Source organism: Marmota monax, unplaced genomic scaffold (genome assembly GCF_021218885.2).
Source record: "Marmota monax isolate L192 unplaced genomic scaffold, Marmota_monax_Labrador192_F-V1.1 WCK01_AAM20220418_F8-fsc00026, whole genome shotgun sequence".
Classification (NCBI taxonomy): domain Eukaryota; kingdom Metazoa; phylum Chordata; class Mammalia; order Rodentia; family Sciuridae; genus Marmota; species Marmota monax.
The window spans coordinates 11,639,108-11,653,915 of NW_026693108.1; the positions used below are offsets into that span (position 1 = coordinate 11,639,108).

The following is a 14,808-nucleotide window of genomic DNA, read 5'->3' on the forward strand; positions in this document are numbered from 1 at the left end:
GGTGCCAAAAACATTTGTTGGAGAAAAGACAGCCTCCATAACAAACAGTGCTAGGAAAACCTAGTATCCATATGTAGAAGACTGAAACTAGATCCTATCTCCTGCTCTGCACAATGTCAACTCAAAATGGATCAAAGACCTAGGAATTAGATCAGAAAATCTGCAATTGCTAGGAGAAAACATAGACTCAACACTTTAACATATGGATGCAGGTGATGACTTCCTGAATAGGATTCTTATAGCTCAGAAAATAAAACCAAGAATTAATATAAGAGATGATACCAAATTAAAAAGCTTCTGTACAGCAAACGAAACAAGAGTGTGAAGAGAGAGCCGACACAGGGAGTGCAGCTCCTTCTAAAGGATTAATATCCAGAATATATAAAGAACTCAAAAACTTACACACACACACACACACACACAAAACCCAATAAATAAATGGCAAATGAACTAAATAGACACTTCTTGAAAAAATACAAATGGCCAACAAATATCAAACACAATTTTTAGCAATGGAAAATGCAAATAAAAACTACACTGAAATTTTGTGGAAATCATCAAGAATACAAGTAAGAATAAATGCCTGTGAGGATGTGTGGGGGGTGGGGGAAGGGACACTTATACACTGTTGGATTGTAAATTAGAACACTCACTTTGGATATCAGTATGGTGGTTCCTCCAATGACCAGGAACGGAACTACCATAAGACTTTGCTGTACTACTACTCAGTATTTACCCAAAAGAATTAAAGTCAGCATACCATAGTGATCCCTGCATGCCCATGCTTACAGTGCAATTCACAATGGTCAAATTATGGAACCAGCCTAGGTGTCCATCAACAGATGAATGAAGAAAATGTATATATGTGCTCTGGATTTTCTTTTTAGCCATAAAAAAAACAAACTTATGCTATTTTGCAGGAAAATGGATGAAACTTGAGAGCATTATGTAAAGCTAAATAAGCCAGACTCAGAAAGTCAAGGGTCTCAAATGTGGAAGCTAGAGATTAAAAAAGGGGGGGTGGGGGGAGAGAATTTCATGAAAACAGACAGAAGCCCAGCAGAGTAGAGGAATGGGACGGGGCGGCTCTGGGGATCAAACTCACCAAGTTATGTTATGTGCATGTGTGAATATATCACCACGAATCCCATTGTTACATATGATCTCAATGCACCAATAAAATTAATTTAAAAATACTGAAAAGTAAAACACATTAAAAACTTTATTGTAAGTATCACACATCTAAATTTGCATCAATTTGATACAGTGCTGCTCGTTTTGTGGAACATACCAGTCACACAATTCGCTTACATGGTAATAGTCAACCTGCTCTGGAGCTGGTCACACCACAGTGGCCACCTCCTGCCTCCCCACCTCCCTGACTGCATTTCTGCAGTCTGCTCTGCCTCACCCACCACAGGAGCCAGGCCCGGGGCCAGGGAGAACCTGCTGCCAGATGGGCCTGCTGTGAGCGTGGAGGGAGACAGGTTAGCCCTGTAGCGGGATGAGGGTCGGCAAGGCTCTTTCTCTTCTCTTCTGGGGCTGAGCCTGCAGTGGGTCAGCCACCATGCTCTCTGGCAAAGCCCTGCAAGGCTCCAGAAAGCAAGTATTCCCTTTGTCCTGTGACACCCCCAAGCCTGAGTGGCTAACTCTGACTTGTCTAAGCAAAATTAACCTCAAGTAAGCGTCATGGTGTATTCCAGAACCTCAAGTCAGTACTTGATTACCATCATTATTTGTAATGGAAGTTGGGAGAATGAGCTGGAGAAATTCCCTGACTGGAACAGGCTGGAACAGTGTGGAGCTGGGATGAGCTTTAATTTCTCCCTCATCACCGAGGCCCGATGGATACAGCTCATCCCCTGGGAAGTGGGGACACTGACAGCCAGTGGGATTTGAACAAAGTTCAACAACAAAAAAATCGTGATTAAAAAAGTCCATAAAGAATAAAGAATACTTTTACGTGTCCTTTCTTGAAGTACCATTACCTGTCCCTCTTCATGGTGGCGATGATCAGAGGGTACATAGGAAAAGTCACTGCGGTAAGAACATTACAACAGTAACGATTTCCCATCTGGACTGCTTTTCAATTGCCCACAGAAATCTGCAATTTTAATGCACCCGAACACAGTAGGAATGAATGATGATTCTCCAGACTAAGGAAAATGCCCAATAAAAAAATAAAGATAGAAAATACATGCTAATTTAATGGCAAACTTATTTTGGTACTACAACAGTAATCATCTCGGAGACAGGGAAGAGGTGCAGTGGGAACCACCCTCTCCCCGTGAGACATCGCTGCCAGAGCCTTCTTGGTACTTGGGCTGAGGTGGTGGTGGGGACCATGCCACTGCCAGTCAGTGGCTGGACTGGAACATCAGTGCTGCAGTAGGAAGTTGGTGGCCACATTGAGGTCATTGTTTGAGGCTCTTAAGGCTTCCAAAGCGTCACCTCTGGAGAATCCCATCTCCATGAGCCGCGCGACCTGTGAACAGACAGCAGAATCCAGGAGGTTGGCGACAGCACCGCTTATCCTCCGACCCCCAAAAGGCTCCTGTGTGAACTTTGTAGGAAGGGTCAAAACTGAAACCACCACCTCCTCCCCCAAAAAAGAACCCAAACCAACTAACTGGTTTCTATTCCAATGTGAAATCTTCTGTTCTAAAAAGCATAACAGGTACCAATTTACTACATATGGTCAATAAATATGCATTATTATCTCATATAACTTCATTTTATAGTTGAGGAAATGGGGCTTCTCAGGGTCAGTGACCCACTGGGACCAGGCCTTAGGAGCAGCCAAGCACAAGGGGTCAGAATGCATCACAGGGACACTCCCGATCAAGCTTCTGCTCTGACCTAGGACAGGCAGGTGTGACATGCATATGAACTGCCTCACTGGAAGCTTGCTCCTGAGAATCACGACGCGCTTTCAGTCCTTGGGTAACACATCAGCCCCTGCCTCTGGGGGCTGAGGCCTTGTCCGCCTGTGGCCTCTGCAGGCAGCAGCAGTGGTGGCCATGTACACAGGAGGCAGAGCTTGGTGTGAGGCAGCTGAAGCCCGCGGGGACACAGCCACACCAATCCTGGGGCTACGAATGCAGCTTCCTGCACTTTGTACAATCTCCAATGTTCGAATCGGCAATATTACTAAAGTTTACCTGTAATCTGTTTTCCCAACTAAGGAGGACTATAAAAATATTGATAGCCTTGGATTAGCTACAGGAATCCAGTTTTTGCACTTATATTAAAATTGATCATACCTGCACCAACATGGTAAGAGATGATACTCTTATAACCGTTGAGATTTTCAATGACATGTGCATTAAAGAGGCTCTGTGGACTGACCTGAGGACTCCCTCACCATTTAAGAATTCCTTTCAGATAGGAAGTGATACACTGGCCACACATGGAAGAACAGGTCCACCACTCTTCTCCTGCCCCTGCTCAGGGAACTCTGGGTGTCACCGAGTGGGGGTGAGGTCCGCGTGCACAGGGCTGGAGGAGGGGCTGACTGGCAGGGCCAACATGATGGAAGGCCCCAGTGAGAAGAAGAGGGTGCAGGGCAGTGGAAAGGACTCAGGGGACCCCCAGGCCCAGTCCCCACCTCCCTCAAGAGCCTTAGGGAAACTGCTGAGAGGGCGTGGGGATACACAGGAGGGGACGCTTCTCAGAAGTGGAGTGCTAGCTGGTGTTTAGAAACTGAAGGCGTCATTCATTTCATTATAGGTTGTGAGCACTGACAGGGTGAAGACTAGGACCTAACTCTGCAGCAGGAGGGCTGCTCCTCCCGACTACTTCCACTCCAGCTCCACCGTCACAGAAACGCACAGCGGGCTGCACCCTCGATGTGGCTGCTGACTAGAGGACAGGCCTGTGCTGTAGCGGGGGCCCACCCAGGTGAGCCAGTGAGATGTGGCCCAGGCACAGCGAGGCGGTGCCCACAGGTGCCCTGAGCGCAACTCCCTGGCTTGATGGACAGCCTGGAGAGAACACAGAAATCTTCTAGCTTAGTTTCCCTCCCAAGGAAATACTCACCTTTTCTAGAATATCAGCCTTGGCCCAAGGCACCAGGGTTGCTCTGCATATCTAGTGGAAAGTTCTTCCTCGTACAAGCAGAACCTGATCTTCATGGGACGTCACAGGTCCTAATTTTGCCCTTTGAAGTGGCAGAAAGCAACCCCACGTCCCCTTCCCAGGAGAAGGATGTGACAGCCCTGTGCACGCGTACCTCACTCCCACTTGGTGACACCCAGAGTCCCCTGAGAGGAGCAGGGGCAGGAGAAGAGTGGTGGACCTGCTCTTCCCTGTGTGGCCAGCGTATCACTTCCTTTCTCCCTCTATCCCTTGGCTTCTCTGGGGAACACTCCCAGCCCCCTGGCTCCGTGGTTGCCCCTTGGCTGGGTGCTGCCTCTGCCTGGGAGGGGTCTCTTCCCTTGGCCCATCAGCAGCTCTTCACCTGTCGGCTCTTGGAGTGCCTGCTCTCCAAGGACTCAGGACGAGAAGTCCTCGGGGGTCCCACCTTCCTGTCCCGGGCTCACAGAGGCTGTCCCCACCACTGGACTGTAAACTCTCTGAGAAGAAGGGCTATGGCTGCTTTGTTCATTCCTGTGTTTCAGGATCCAGCAGCTTCCAGCCTGGTCCCTTCTGTCCCATGCTCTCATTTATGCATCACCTCAAAATGTGCCTAGAACAGAGCACAACACCGCGGGCGTGGGCTGACCTGAGTCCTGGGTGCTGGAGGGCGCCCTCCTCTGACCTTGCCGTCCACTTAGATGAAGACAGCACAGGACGCTTTTGAGGAAGCAGACTTGTGTGCACACGTGCTTTGCGCAGGGAGCCTTATCATGGGACTTGGTGTTTACCAGACAGAGAAAATGACCAAGTAGAAACAGCATAATTCTTTCAAAAAGTGAGAATTTACACTGAAAACCTTTGGGAAATTTCACCTGACGCTCTTCAGACCAGGTTTCTCAATCCTCACTTCTAGGCACATGACACTGCACATCCCTGCCTGTTTTCTAGCCAACTAAAATGAGTTATTTTTTATTTTAATTTTGTTGTCAACCAGGTTAGTTATCTCCCTCAAATTTGTATCACCCTGAAATTTGCTTAGTAAACATCTCAAATTCGTTGGTGCTGAGATGTCACACAGCATCCTGGTGACATCCTGTGCCAGCAAGATTACTGTGGTACCTTGGATGAACACAATCTTTTTGATGTTCACAAGTCACCTGGTTTAGGCTCTGTCAGATGCCAAATATCAATTTTGCCATCCTGTTCTTGGGATTCACTTTCTCCTTTCGTTAGGGGCATTTTGAAGCTGAGTGTTAGTCCCCATCCTTTCTCGAGCCCCGTGTCCGGGGTGGGGGATGGGGTGGGGGACCAGCACCGATTGCACTGCAATAAGAGGGAAATCTCTGGACTGGGCAGGATTGACACGAGCTCTTAAGCTGTTGGTCTCAACCGTTTGCAGTTAGGGAACTCCGTCCCAGGCCAATGAGGAGCTGTCAGCCACCTTCTTTCTATCCATTATCTCTGCAAAAGTGAAACCGCAGGCCCACTTCAATGGCTTGGAAAAGGCTGCCTTTACTATTCCTCTTGGTCACCTCAAGCACAGCTGAGGACCGGCTGCTTCTGTGCACCTGGCCAGCAGGAGCAAATCTATTTGCTCTCCATTAGCACAGCATGGGGGTCAGGATTCACTGGAGCTGCAGAGCCCTGTTCAACAGAAGTTGGGGCACCTGACCTTTCCTCCACTGGTGAAGATGCTGATGGCAGGTGGTGACATGCAGGCTGCCAAGAAGAGCAGCAGCCAGGCTGCAGGGGCCCCATTGTCTGGAATGCCACTGTGTCTTAGCCACATAAGCAATGTCCAGTGTGAGGAGCAAAAGCTTTTCTTCCTTCTGAGGTCATTCCCTCTTAGGCGTGTGCAACCACATGCACACTGGCACTGGCTCACGGCCCAGCCTGGCTTTTCACAGGTCTCTGCAGAAGACTTTCTGCCATCTGAGCAGGCTGTGGGCTGGCAATGCAGGCTGAGGTGGGCCACCAGGCCCACTTAGGACGGAGCTGGTTTGGACCTTGCATGTTCTTTAGAAGTGAGAAGACCAGTGTGATTAGAGGGTTTTCATTGCTGATAAACTGGGTATGTTTGTCAGAGAAAACGACTAAGTAGAAATAGTTAGCATTGTTTTTTTAAAAAATGAACATTTATAGTAAGAAATGGTACGTGTCAAGCTCCTCTCACACGCAGAACACAACATGGATAAATGAAAGTGTATGCTTGGGCTTAAGTATGTGGGTGAAAACCAGCCAACCTGGAGGGAAGCCCCTGCTGCCCCTTCTTCAGGCCATCCCTGAGTTCAGTCCAGGTGGTAAGAATGGGAGTAACAACCAGCCACACAAAGAACAGACACCCACAGCTTTCTCTGGTGGGCACTAAAAATGACTGCTGTGGACCTTAGCACCTACTGGCTCAGAGAAGCCCTGGCTGCCCAATCCTAGCGCGTCCCATTCCTGCCTCTTCTGTGAAGGACTCAGGAGTGCTCCGAAGACCAATTCCTGTGTTTCGATGGCAGAAAGACAAAAGTGAGGCCTCTGCAGATGTGCAGTCAGGCAACCAAAACAGATGGGAAACCAGAGGTCCACTCTTCCTCAGCACAGACATTCAGGAGGCAAGGCTGGTGGCCAGGGTGGCTCTGCAGAAGTGCAGGACAGATAGCTGGGCGCTCCCAGGAGGCAGGGAGACCAGTTTCCTGGCGTCAGTCCTGCGTATGCACGGGAGAGCTCTAGAATGGATACGTAACGGGTGCTTGATCCATGTCACCTCTTAGGATAATTATTACCATGAAAGCCTCTGGGCCAGGAGGGCAGCAAGCTCTCCCTCTGGACCTCTGAGGAGGCCCTGATCCAGAGCCTCGGATGGCCCCCACCTGGATCTATTTTCCACACTCCCTTTCACCTGCTTCCACTTCACTAGTTTTGTACCTTTGTTTGTCAAGAACTGATGTGTCCTTTACAACAACAAAGTGCAGGCACACAAGTACACAGTCCTGGAACAAAACCTTCACACTTAGAAACCAAGAGGGCCACATGCTGCAGATTTCTAGTTTAAAATGACATAAACAAGAACTGGCCTAAGAAATCTAACATGATGAGACCAAATGAAGCCAGAGGATGGGGACAGCCTTCTTTTTTAAAAGGTGAACATAGAATTTTAACAAAAAGGCCAGCATTATTTTAGTGACTCTTGGAAATACTTTATAGATTCTAGCAGATACTCAATCCCAGTGATTATATGAATAATGGTATTTATAGAAATTCAGCCCACCTCCTGCCCCAGCCAAAGCAGAGATTTTAGCTTCCACATGTATTAAATCACACCCAAAGCCTAAACTAATGGCTTCTCTGTGGGCTGCTTCCTGTCTTTGCAGTTCAGCTATGGGATGAGAACCCTCAGGTCTAACCATGAGATCAGATTTAACACCCAAGGGAGGGGAAATCCTCACTGTAGTCTCTCAGTTTGATTTGGCCAGATAACGAAAGCACATCATGGCCAGTTGAAACCCAGTGGTTCAAGCCAGGATGAGCAGGTGCAGCCGGCCCCCTGCTGTCTGGCTCCCTGAGGTCCTGGCCAGGTCTGCCTCATTTCCACCCAAGGGACAGGGTGGTGCACTCAGTGCTCTGGTCGTGGAGCATGAAGCTGGGGCATCTGAGCTGTGCGAGTTCTTTAAGAAATTGGTGGTCCTCTGGCAAAAATAGCCATAAGCATCTCAAGGACAAAACAAGAGAGTGAAGACACTCAAAAGTCTTCAAGAACAGGCACGACGGAGCATTTTCTGCCGTGAGCAGAGCCAACAGCAGGGCTACACACACTCTCATTGAGTCAGCCACACTGTCAACAGCCGTCTGTCTGGAAAACTTACAAAATGCCCATGGGAGTTTTCTGAGCCTGTCCTTCAACATTCGCTCTCAGAGCACCGTGAATACCCTCCTCCTGCTCCCACAGCAGAGTTTCCGTTGAAAATCCTCACCGCGAAACATCAGATCAGTGCAGCTCAGTTTTTAGTCCAAAAATCGAAACCGTCTTTTTCTCTAACTTTGTTTAGAAGCTAGCTATGGTTGGTTACTGTCCAAACAGGGTCCTCTACTCTTGTCTTTTACACAACTGTCTATTTAGACTCAAATATGCCAGCAGAGGCGCACACCTGTAATCCCAGCAGCTCAGGAGGCCGAGGCAGGAGGATCGCGAGTTCAAAGCCAGCCTCAGCAATGGCAAAGTGCTAAGCAACTCAGTGAGGTCCTGTCTCTAAATAAAATACAAAATAGGGCTGGTGATCGAGTGGTCGAGTGTCCCTGAGTTCAATCCCTGGTACCCTCCCCCTAAAAGTTCTTCAAATGTACTATCCAATGTCTGTCTTCTGTGATGTGCCAGAGGAGAGGCGCAGGGATGATTTGACTTTCGGACACCAACCACAGGCTGGGACTGCAGTAGATGCAGAGCCTGGCTTTGCCTCTGGGGGCTGAATGTGACCATGGGCATGCCCAGGTGCCCACCAGGGGCAACTTCTCCTGCATCAGCTGCCTGTATCACGGGCCAGACACCACAGCGTCAGCAGCCCTCTGCAACCCCCTGTGACGCAGCCTTGTGGCTGGCTGACCCAAGGTAGGGAACCCAGACAGGAACAGGCGCCACCACAAAGCACTGTCACTGTCAGCTGACAACCTTCCGAAGAACAAGATGGAATACACTTTTCCCATATCACCGTTCCAAAGAGACCACACTGAATGAGGAAAATCCTAGAGATGGAGATAAATCTATACCACTTTCCCTTTTTAAAAAAATTTAAACATCTATGATTGGGCTATGTGTACGCATGTCTACCACCTCAAGATAATTCTTATCCAAGGAAACTAGTGAAACCCCACTTTGTATTCATAATTAACTCCTTTTTGTAACTTGTAAAATGGGACATTTGTTCCAATGACATTCATTACTAACTCCCATCAGGGACAACTGGGCTCCCTTTGTCCAAATGACACTGTGGTTTTATTTAACTTCCCTTTAGCTAAGGGTGTCAAAAACAAAGGGTGTTTGGGGTTCTTACTTCCCAAATTCTAACACTTGTAGAAAGCAATACCCACCTTACGGTGGCCTCCACCTGATCCCTAGGGGTCAGTCATGTAAGGGGATTGCCCTTATGTGGTAGGCCACATGCACACCCTGTCTGGATAACAGGGGACACAGCTGGCTCTTCAACTCACCTCACAGCACCAGCTGCCCCTCCCTGCGTTCTGATGCAAGGTTCCTCCAGGATTCAGTGAGGCAGTGTGGCTCTCCCTTCCCTGTCCTCTGATGTTCCTTTCTCACACCTCCTGGTTGAGGAGTGGTTCCAAGTTATTTTACATCCTGCCTGGCCTTGGGCTGCCCAGAGACTCTCCTCTTTGGCCCCTGTTGCCTGCTTCTGGGTCAGGTAGGTAGTAGGTCCTCCATAAGGGTTGAGCGAGCTTCCTGCCTATATCTTTTTTAAAGCACCCAGCAGGATCGGGCACCACAACAAAGATGGTTTAATTATCCAATTGTCACCTGATATTTCATTGTAACAAGTGTACCTTTGGTGTCTTGTGAAGAAACACTCCCAATCAACCAGATTCACAGAGGTGGAAAGATCTGACACAGCTCAACTGTCTAGCACAGCTCTGAGTGAAAACTCAAGTTCTGAAAGGGAAGCCCACGGAGCACACCTTCTCTGTCTGACACTGAGTACCTGAGTGTGTCAGGCTCTGCGGGGAGGAAATGGGGCTGACCTGGTCCCAGCCCTCAGGGAGCTCCTGTCTACCAGGGAAACCAGACACCATGTGAGGCACAAAACCAACACCTGCTTACAGCAACCATGAGTATTCAGACCAGACACAGAGGGTGCACACGTGGGCATTAGTGAGGGCTCTGCTTCCAGAGGCTCAAGGTTTAGGTGGGTTTTTGGAGACGTGGTAAGGAAGCCTGTGTTGAGAGAACTTCATTAAGATATTGATTTTCAGATAACACATTTGTTTCAGAAAACACATTTGCTAGTTTATCAGTTAAGACTTTGAAGTATCCTACAATTCTCTCTCTTCTTGGGCTAATGGAAATCTCAGAGGACATAAATGGAATCCACATGACCTGTATCCTGTGTTATAAAATTGTCACTAAGGTACTGAGTGGCACTTGGTTGGGCCAGAGTCTTCCAAGCACCCAGGTGCACCATGTTTTCTAGGCAGGATGGAAGAAATTATAGCTGTGGCTGTGATAAGGAGCTACCTCTTCTTCTATGTCTAGTCCACCATCTGGGGAACCATGATGATGTCATTTCCTGTTTAACCCTCCCATGGCTGCAGCCTAACAGCAGAGTTCATGCTTGTGTGTCAGGCCTTGGGGAACCTGTTCCGCCTGCTTCCAGACAGTGTCCTGCCCTGCCCTCTGTGCCAACTTCACCTGAGTCTGGTGAACTTCCACTGGGCCCCTTCCCTGTGAAGGCCACTGCCCTGACCCTCACAGCACCAATTCAACAGCAGATGAGCCTTTTCCTGGCAGTGGTTTCCAGGCCTGTCTCCCTGCACTAGGCTCTAAACTCCGTCATGGCAGGAAATCCTACTTTATTTACCTCAGTATCAAGACATGAATGGAAGAGAGGAAGTGGAAATTTGTTTATCTTCCTTTTGTTAAGTCCTAGCTTTTTTTGTCCTGTTTAACTTCCTCGTCTGATTTCATCTGAACGGTCATTTTTTTAAACCTTGCAGAGGGTTCAAAAGAGACACACTTAATAATTTTTTCTCCTTTGATTTAAAAATATGTAAATATGTCCATATTTCATTATTTGTTAATTTTGAATATTAGTGTAGTATAAAAATACCAGCTTAAGAAAAAAAGAAAGAAAGAAAGAAAAAGAGAAGCTGGGTGTGGTGGCACATACCTGTGGTCCCAGCTACTTGAAAGGCTGTGGTAAGAGGATTGCAAGTTGAGTCCAGCCTGGGCAACTTAGTGAGATCTTGTATCAAAATAAAATTTATAAAAAAGGGCTGGGTGTAGCTCAGTGGTAGAGTGCTTGTTCAGCATGTAAGGCCCTAAGTCAGATTCCCAGTACTATAAAACAAGAAAGCTATAAAAGTACTATAAAACAAGAAAGAGAGAGACGGACAGACAGATATCCTTATTCTGAAGATAGAAGACACCTCAGCACATTCGATTACTGAAGGGAGTTCACTGGACAGCTAGCTCTTGGTTTTGACCCTATCTCCTTTGGTCTTCCTCTCCCCTCCTCCTTCTCCTTCCCCTCCTCCATCACTCGCCTGGCAGGACCCTCTACACTACCTGACCCTCACTGGACCTGGAGCTGGTGACACCCTTCTGGTCCTCCTGGCAGCCCTGCAGCCTCGCTCCTGCACAGCTGCTTCTCAAGGTCACTTGTTATTCCACGGCTCATCCGACATCCCCCACCCCTCGGCCCACTTCTTGGAAAGTTCTGTAAACCGGCAGGGACCGGCTTTTTCCCTCATGCTCCTCTCTGCACGTGTGCACCACGATGGCCAGAGCAGGCGTCTTGTCCTTCAGTTCCCGGGGACTGCCTTTAGCAGTCTGTGTAGTTTGCCAGTCTGGGCAGCGTGAGGCACAAGGTGCAGCTCAGGGCTCTGCAGCCTTGCCTAGCTTGCCCCCATGGGATCCACCCTGTGGCCATGTTAAGAGGGACAGGGATGGCATCTCCGAGGCAAAGGTGCTATGGGTGTACCCACCAAAAACAAGACTAGGTTCTGAGAAACCAAAAAATCTTAACAGCAAAAAAAGCAAATGTAAAAGAGGTGGCAGATGTCTATGGCCGTCTGTTACACTAAGACTGGGCTGAGGAAGGAGGCACACTTTCTCAAAAGAACATTCTGCTTTCAAATTCATTGCATATACTTCCCATCTACTGGATTTTACTGAATAACTCTCATTAAAAATATCTGAGGTGTATGGTTATTAGAAATGCTTATATGAAGTTTTCTGCTATTTTTCTGGGTTTAGAAAATTATGAAGCTTCTTTATTGCATTATATGACTCATTTACAAACACATTTAAAAAATTAAGGATAAAAAGTTATTAAAGTTGGCTTAATGTTTTATTAACATAATATTTTAGACAGTAGCTAGCATTAACAAACTAATCAAGAGCTCATACAGTAACTTTGTACACTTCATCATAAACATCTTGAAAGGAGGATCAGTGGTTGGTTTTTTTTTTAAATCTTTTATACTCACTGTAGCACCTACCCAAGAAATGCTGAGACTGCATAATAAATAACACTTGTGAGCCCTGTGTCTTTAGTGCCATGATGGTTTGTATCTGCCACTTTCAGGATAATCAAGAACCACAAAAAGCAAGACTTAGAAAAATCAGTGAGCAAGAAAGTGTAAATAACCTCTTGCACATGTGCATCTTCTCACAACCCAGAGCAGGGGAGAATTAACTGCTGCTTTAGACTGATATGGACATCATGTTAACCTCACTGTTATCATTCTGGGAGGATCAGGAAAAGTGATTCATTTTTTAAAAACCCCTAAAGACTTCAATTACACACATTCTTCTTGTTCTCTGTTTTTGACACTCTTTCCCTGTCAAAGTGCCAAAACCAAGAAATATCTCACCTTTAAATACCTCATGCCCTTAACGGCTTCGTGAAGAAGGTGACTCACTGCTATACCAAGTAAACAATAAGGTAACAGAAGTTTGATCTTTCCACCTGGATTTGAGACTATTATCTTACTTTTCAATCTGTTTCTATAAAGATCTTATCCCTGGGGACAGCAGTTGTTGAAAAGTTCTCTAAACAGGTAGAGGAGAAGTGCTCTGGCTGCACAGCCCCCTGCCCGCCTGAGCCAAGGGGTGGACAGGCACAGTTGTCAGGCACATTTTAGTTTCTCTCAAAAGCATTTACCATGGTCTAATCCAGGGGTGCTGGGGGAGCCTCTCTAAGGGCCACTGGTAGAGTTCCAGAAAACCTGAGGACACAGTTTTGCCACCAGGTTGGGTGCCCTGCTCTTTGTTACTCTAGGGCTAAGAGATGAGGAACCTCCAGGCATGGTGTGGCCAGTTGTGAAATGATGATCTTGATTTGCTTTGTTTGATGAGAAAAAAAAAACAGCATACACAGAAGAAAAATTTCCAGTTTGAAATAATTTCAAACTTGGGGAAGTTTCCTGAATAGTAACAAGAAACCCTATTTACATCTTCATTCAGATTCAGCAACTGTTATTTTGTTAACTGTTTTCCCTGTTTCTCTGTCTGCACACACAGAGCATGTGCACATTCACTCTCACTCACAGACTGTTCCTGAGCTACCCAAGGGTGGGCTGCACACAGCTCCCTTTAACTTCCTTTAATGCTTCTGTGCGCATTGTCTAAAAACAAGAGTATTCTCTTTCCTAACTCGTCAGTATGGATGCCAAATCCTGCAATTTAACACGAACATGATACTATTTCTAATTTACAGTATAATCTCATCCTAAAAGGGCCTCCCCAGCCCCTGATTTTCCCTATAGAGAATCTTGTTCAGTATCGATACTGAATCTTGTTCACTATCGAGGTGGCAAGGCTCCCCAGTTACGGTAATATAGAATGGTCTGTGACATGAGGGTTCCTGAAGAGCATAGGCCAGGTATTTTAGAGAATGTCCCTCATACTGGTGAAGTTCTGTGCCTGAGTGTAGCACTCAACAGCCGTGCGCCTCTCAGGGTGTGAGCACGATGTCTCTGTTCAGCACTGCTAATGTTACTTTGGTAACTCGGTGAAGGGGTTGCTCACTATACAGTTACTGTTTTCTTTTTATAATTAAGTAACTTGTGCAGACATACTGTGAGAGTATATTCATCCCCAAGTCTTCACATACTGATGATTCTTCCCTGAACTGATTTTTATTTTTACTATGATGGTTACAAAAGTAATTTTCCAATACTGCTATGCTTTCTGTAGTATGTGAAATTCTACTAAAAGGAAATGCATTTCCTTTCTTCTGTGTAGGTATTTATGTAATATTTATCTATTAATATCGGTATAAACTCACGAATTCTCCCTCAATGGATTATACCATACTACTGTCCTCATTTATGTGCTCAAATTCAGGATAGATGTGGCCAGGGGACCCTCAGCGGGCTCGGGAGTCCTTATGACATGCCCCACCAGTTGCTGAGCACTTCCCCACTACCTGCACAAGATGTTCAAGGTTATCTTGCTCCTCCCCACCTGGGCCTGGGTCCACCATTTCTCTCAAGAGGTCTGGTTCCTTTCAGTGGGGAAAACTATTTGGAAACAGATCTGGGCACTGGGTGTGCTCAATGCTACTAGGATGTCATCGGCTTCTGATCCCTATCAGTCAGAGCAAGGGCAGGTGTGTGTGTAAGGACACACACACACACACATACACACGCACACAATCATGGTTTGTGCAGACACTGCTAGTTCTGATCCAGCCCCCAAGGGTTCTTCCTTGCTGTCCCATGTTCTATATTTGTTCCTTCCTTTTTCCACAGTATGACACCTATTTCCTGTATTTCCTAATACACGTGACATAATTTTAGAATCCCATTCCCATGCTACTATGAAAAATAAACCTACAAAGAAGAGTCTTAAGATTTGCTTGTAGTTTTTTTCTTTAGACTGTTCAAAAATTACTGAAATTAATTTCCATTTAATGTGATTATGTTATTCATTTGAAATATAGTTGAATCATTTTTTTTTTCAATTTTATATTGGTGCCTATTCTTGTTGATCTGCTTTTCAAATATGTACAATAT

At 46.6% G+C, this 14,808-nt stretch overlaps 1 protein-coding gene across 2 annotated transcripts in view; it reads right to left on the reverse strand.

The window, feature by feature from the left end:
• Nucleotides 1-1,204: 1,204 nt before the first annotated feature.
• Ubac2 (UBA domain containing 2) overlaps nucleotides 1,205-14,808 on the reverse strand; it is a 162,671-nt gene continuing 149,067 nt past the window's right edge. For both annotated transcript variants that reach the window (XM_058582757.1, XM_046454959.1), the window contains exon 9: nucleotides 1,205-2,485. In XM_058582757.1, coding sequence (XP_058438740.1) covers nucleotides 2,378-2,485 — 108 coding nt within the window. In that variant the 3' untranslated portion in view covers nucleotides 1,205-2,377. The remainder of the gene's footprint in view (nucleotides 2,486-14,808) is intronic.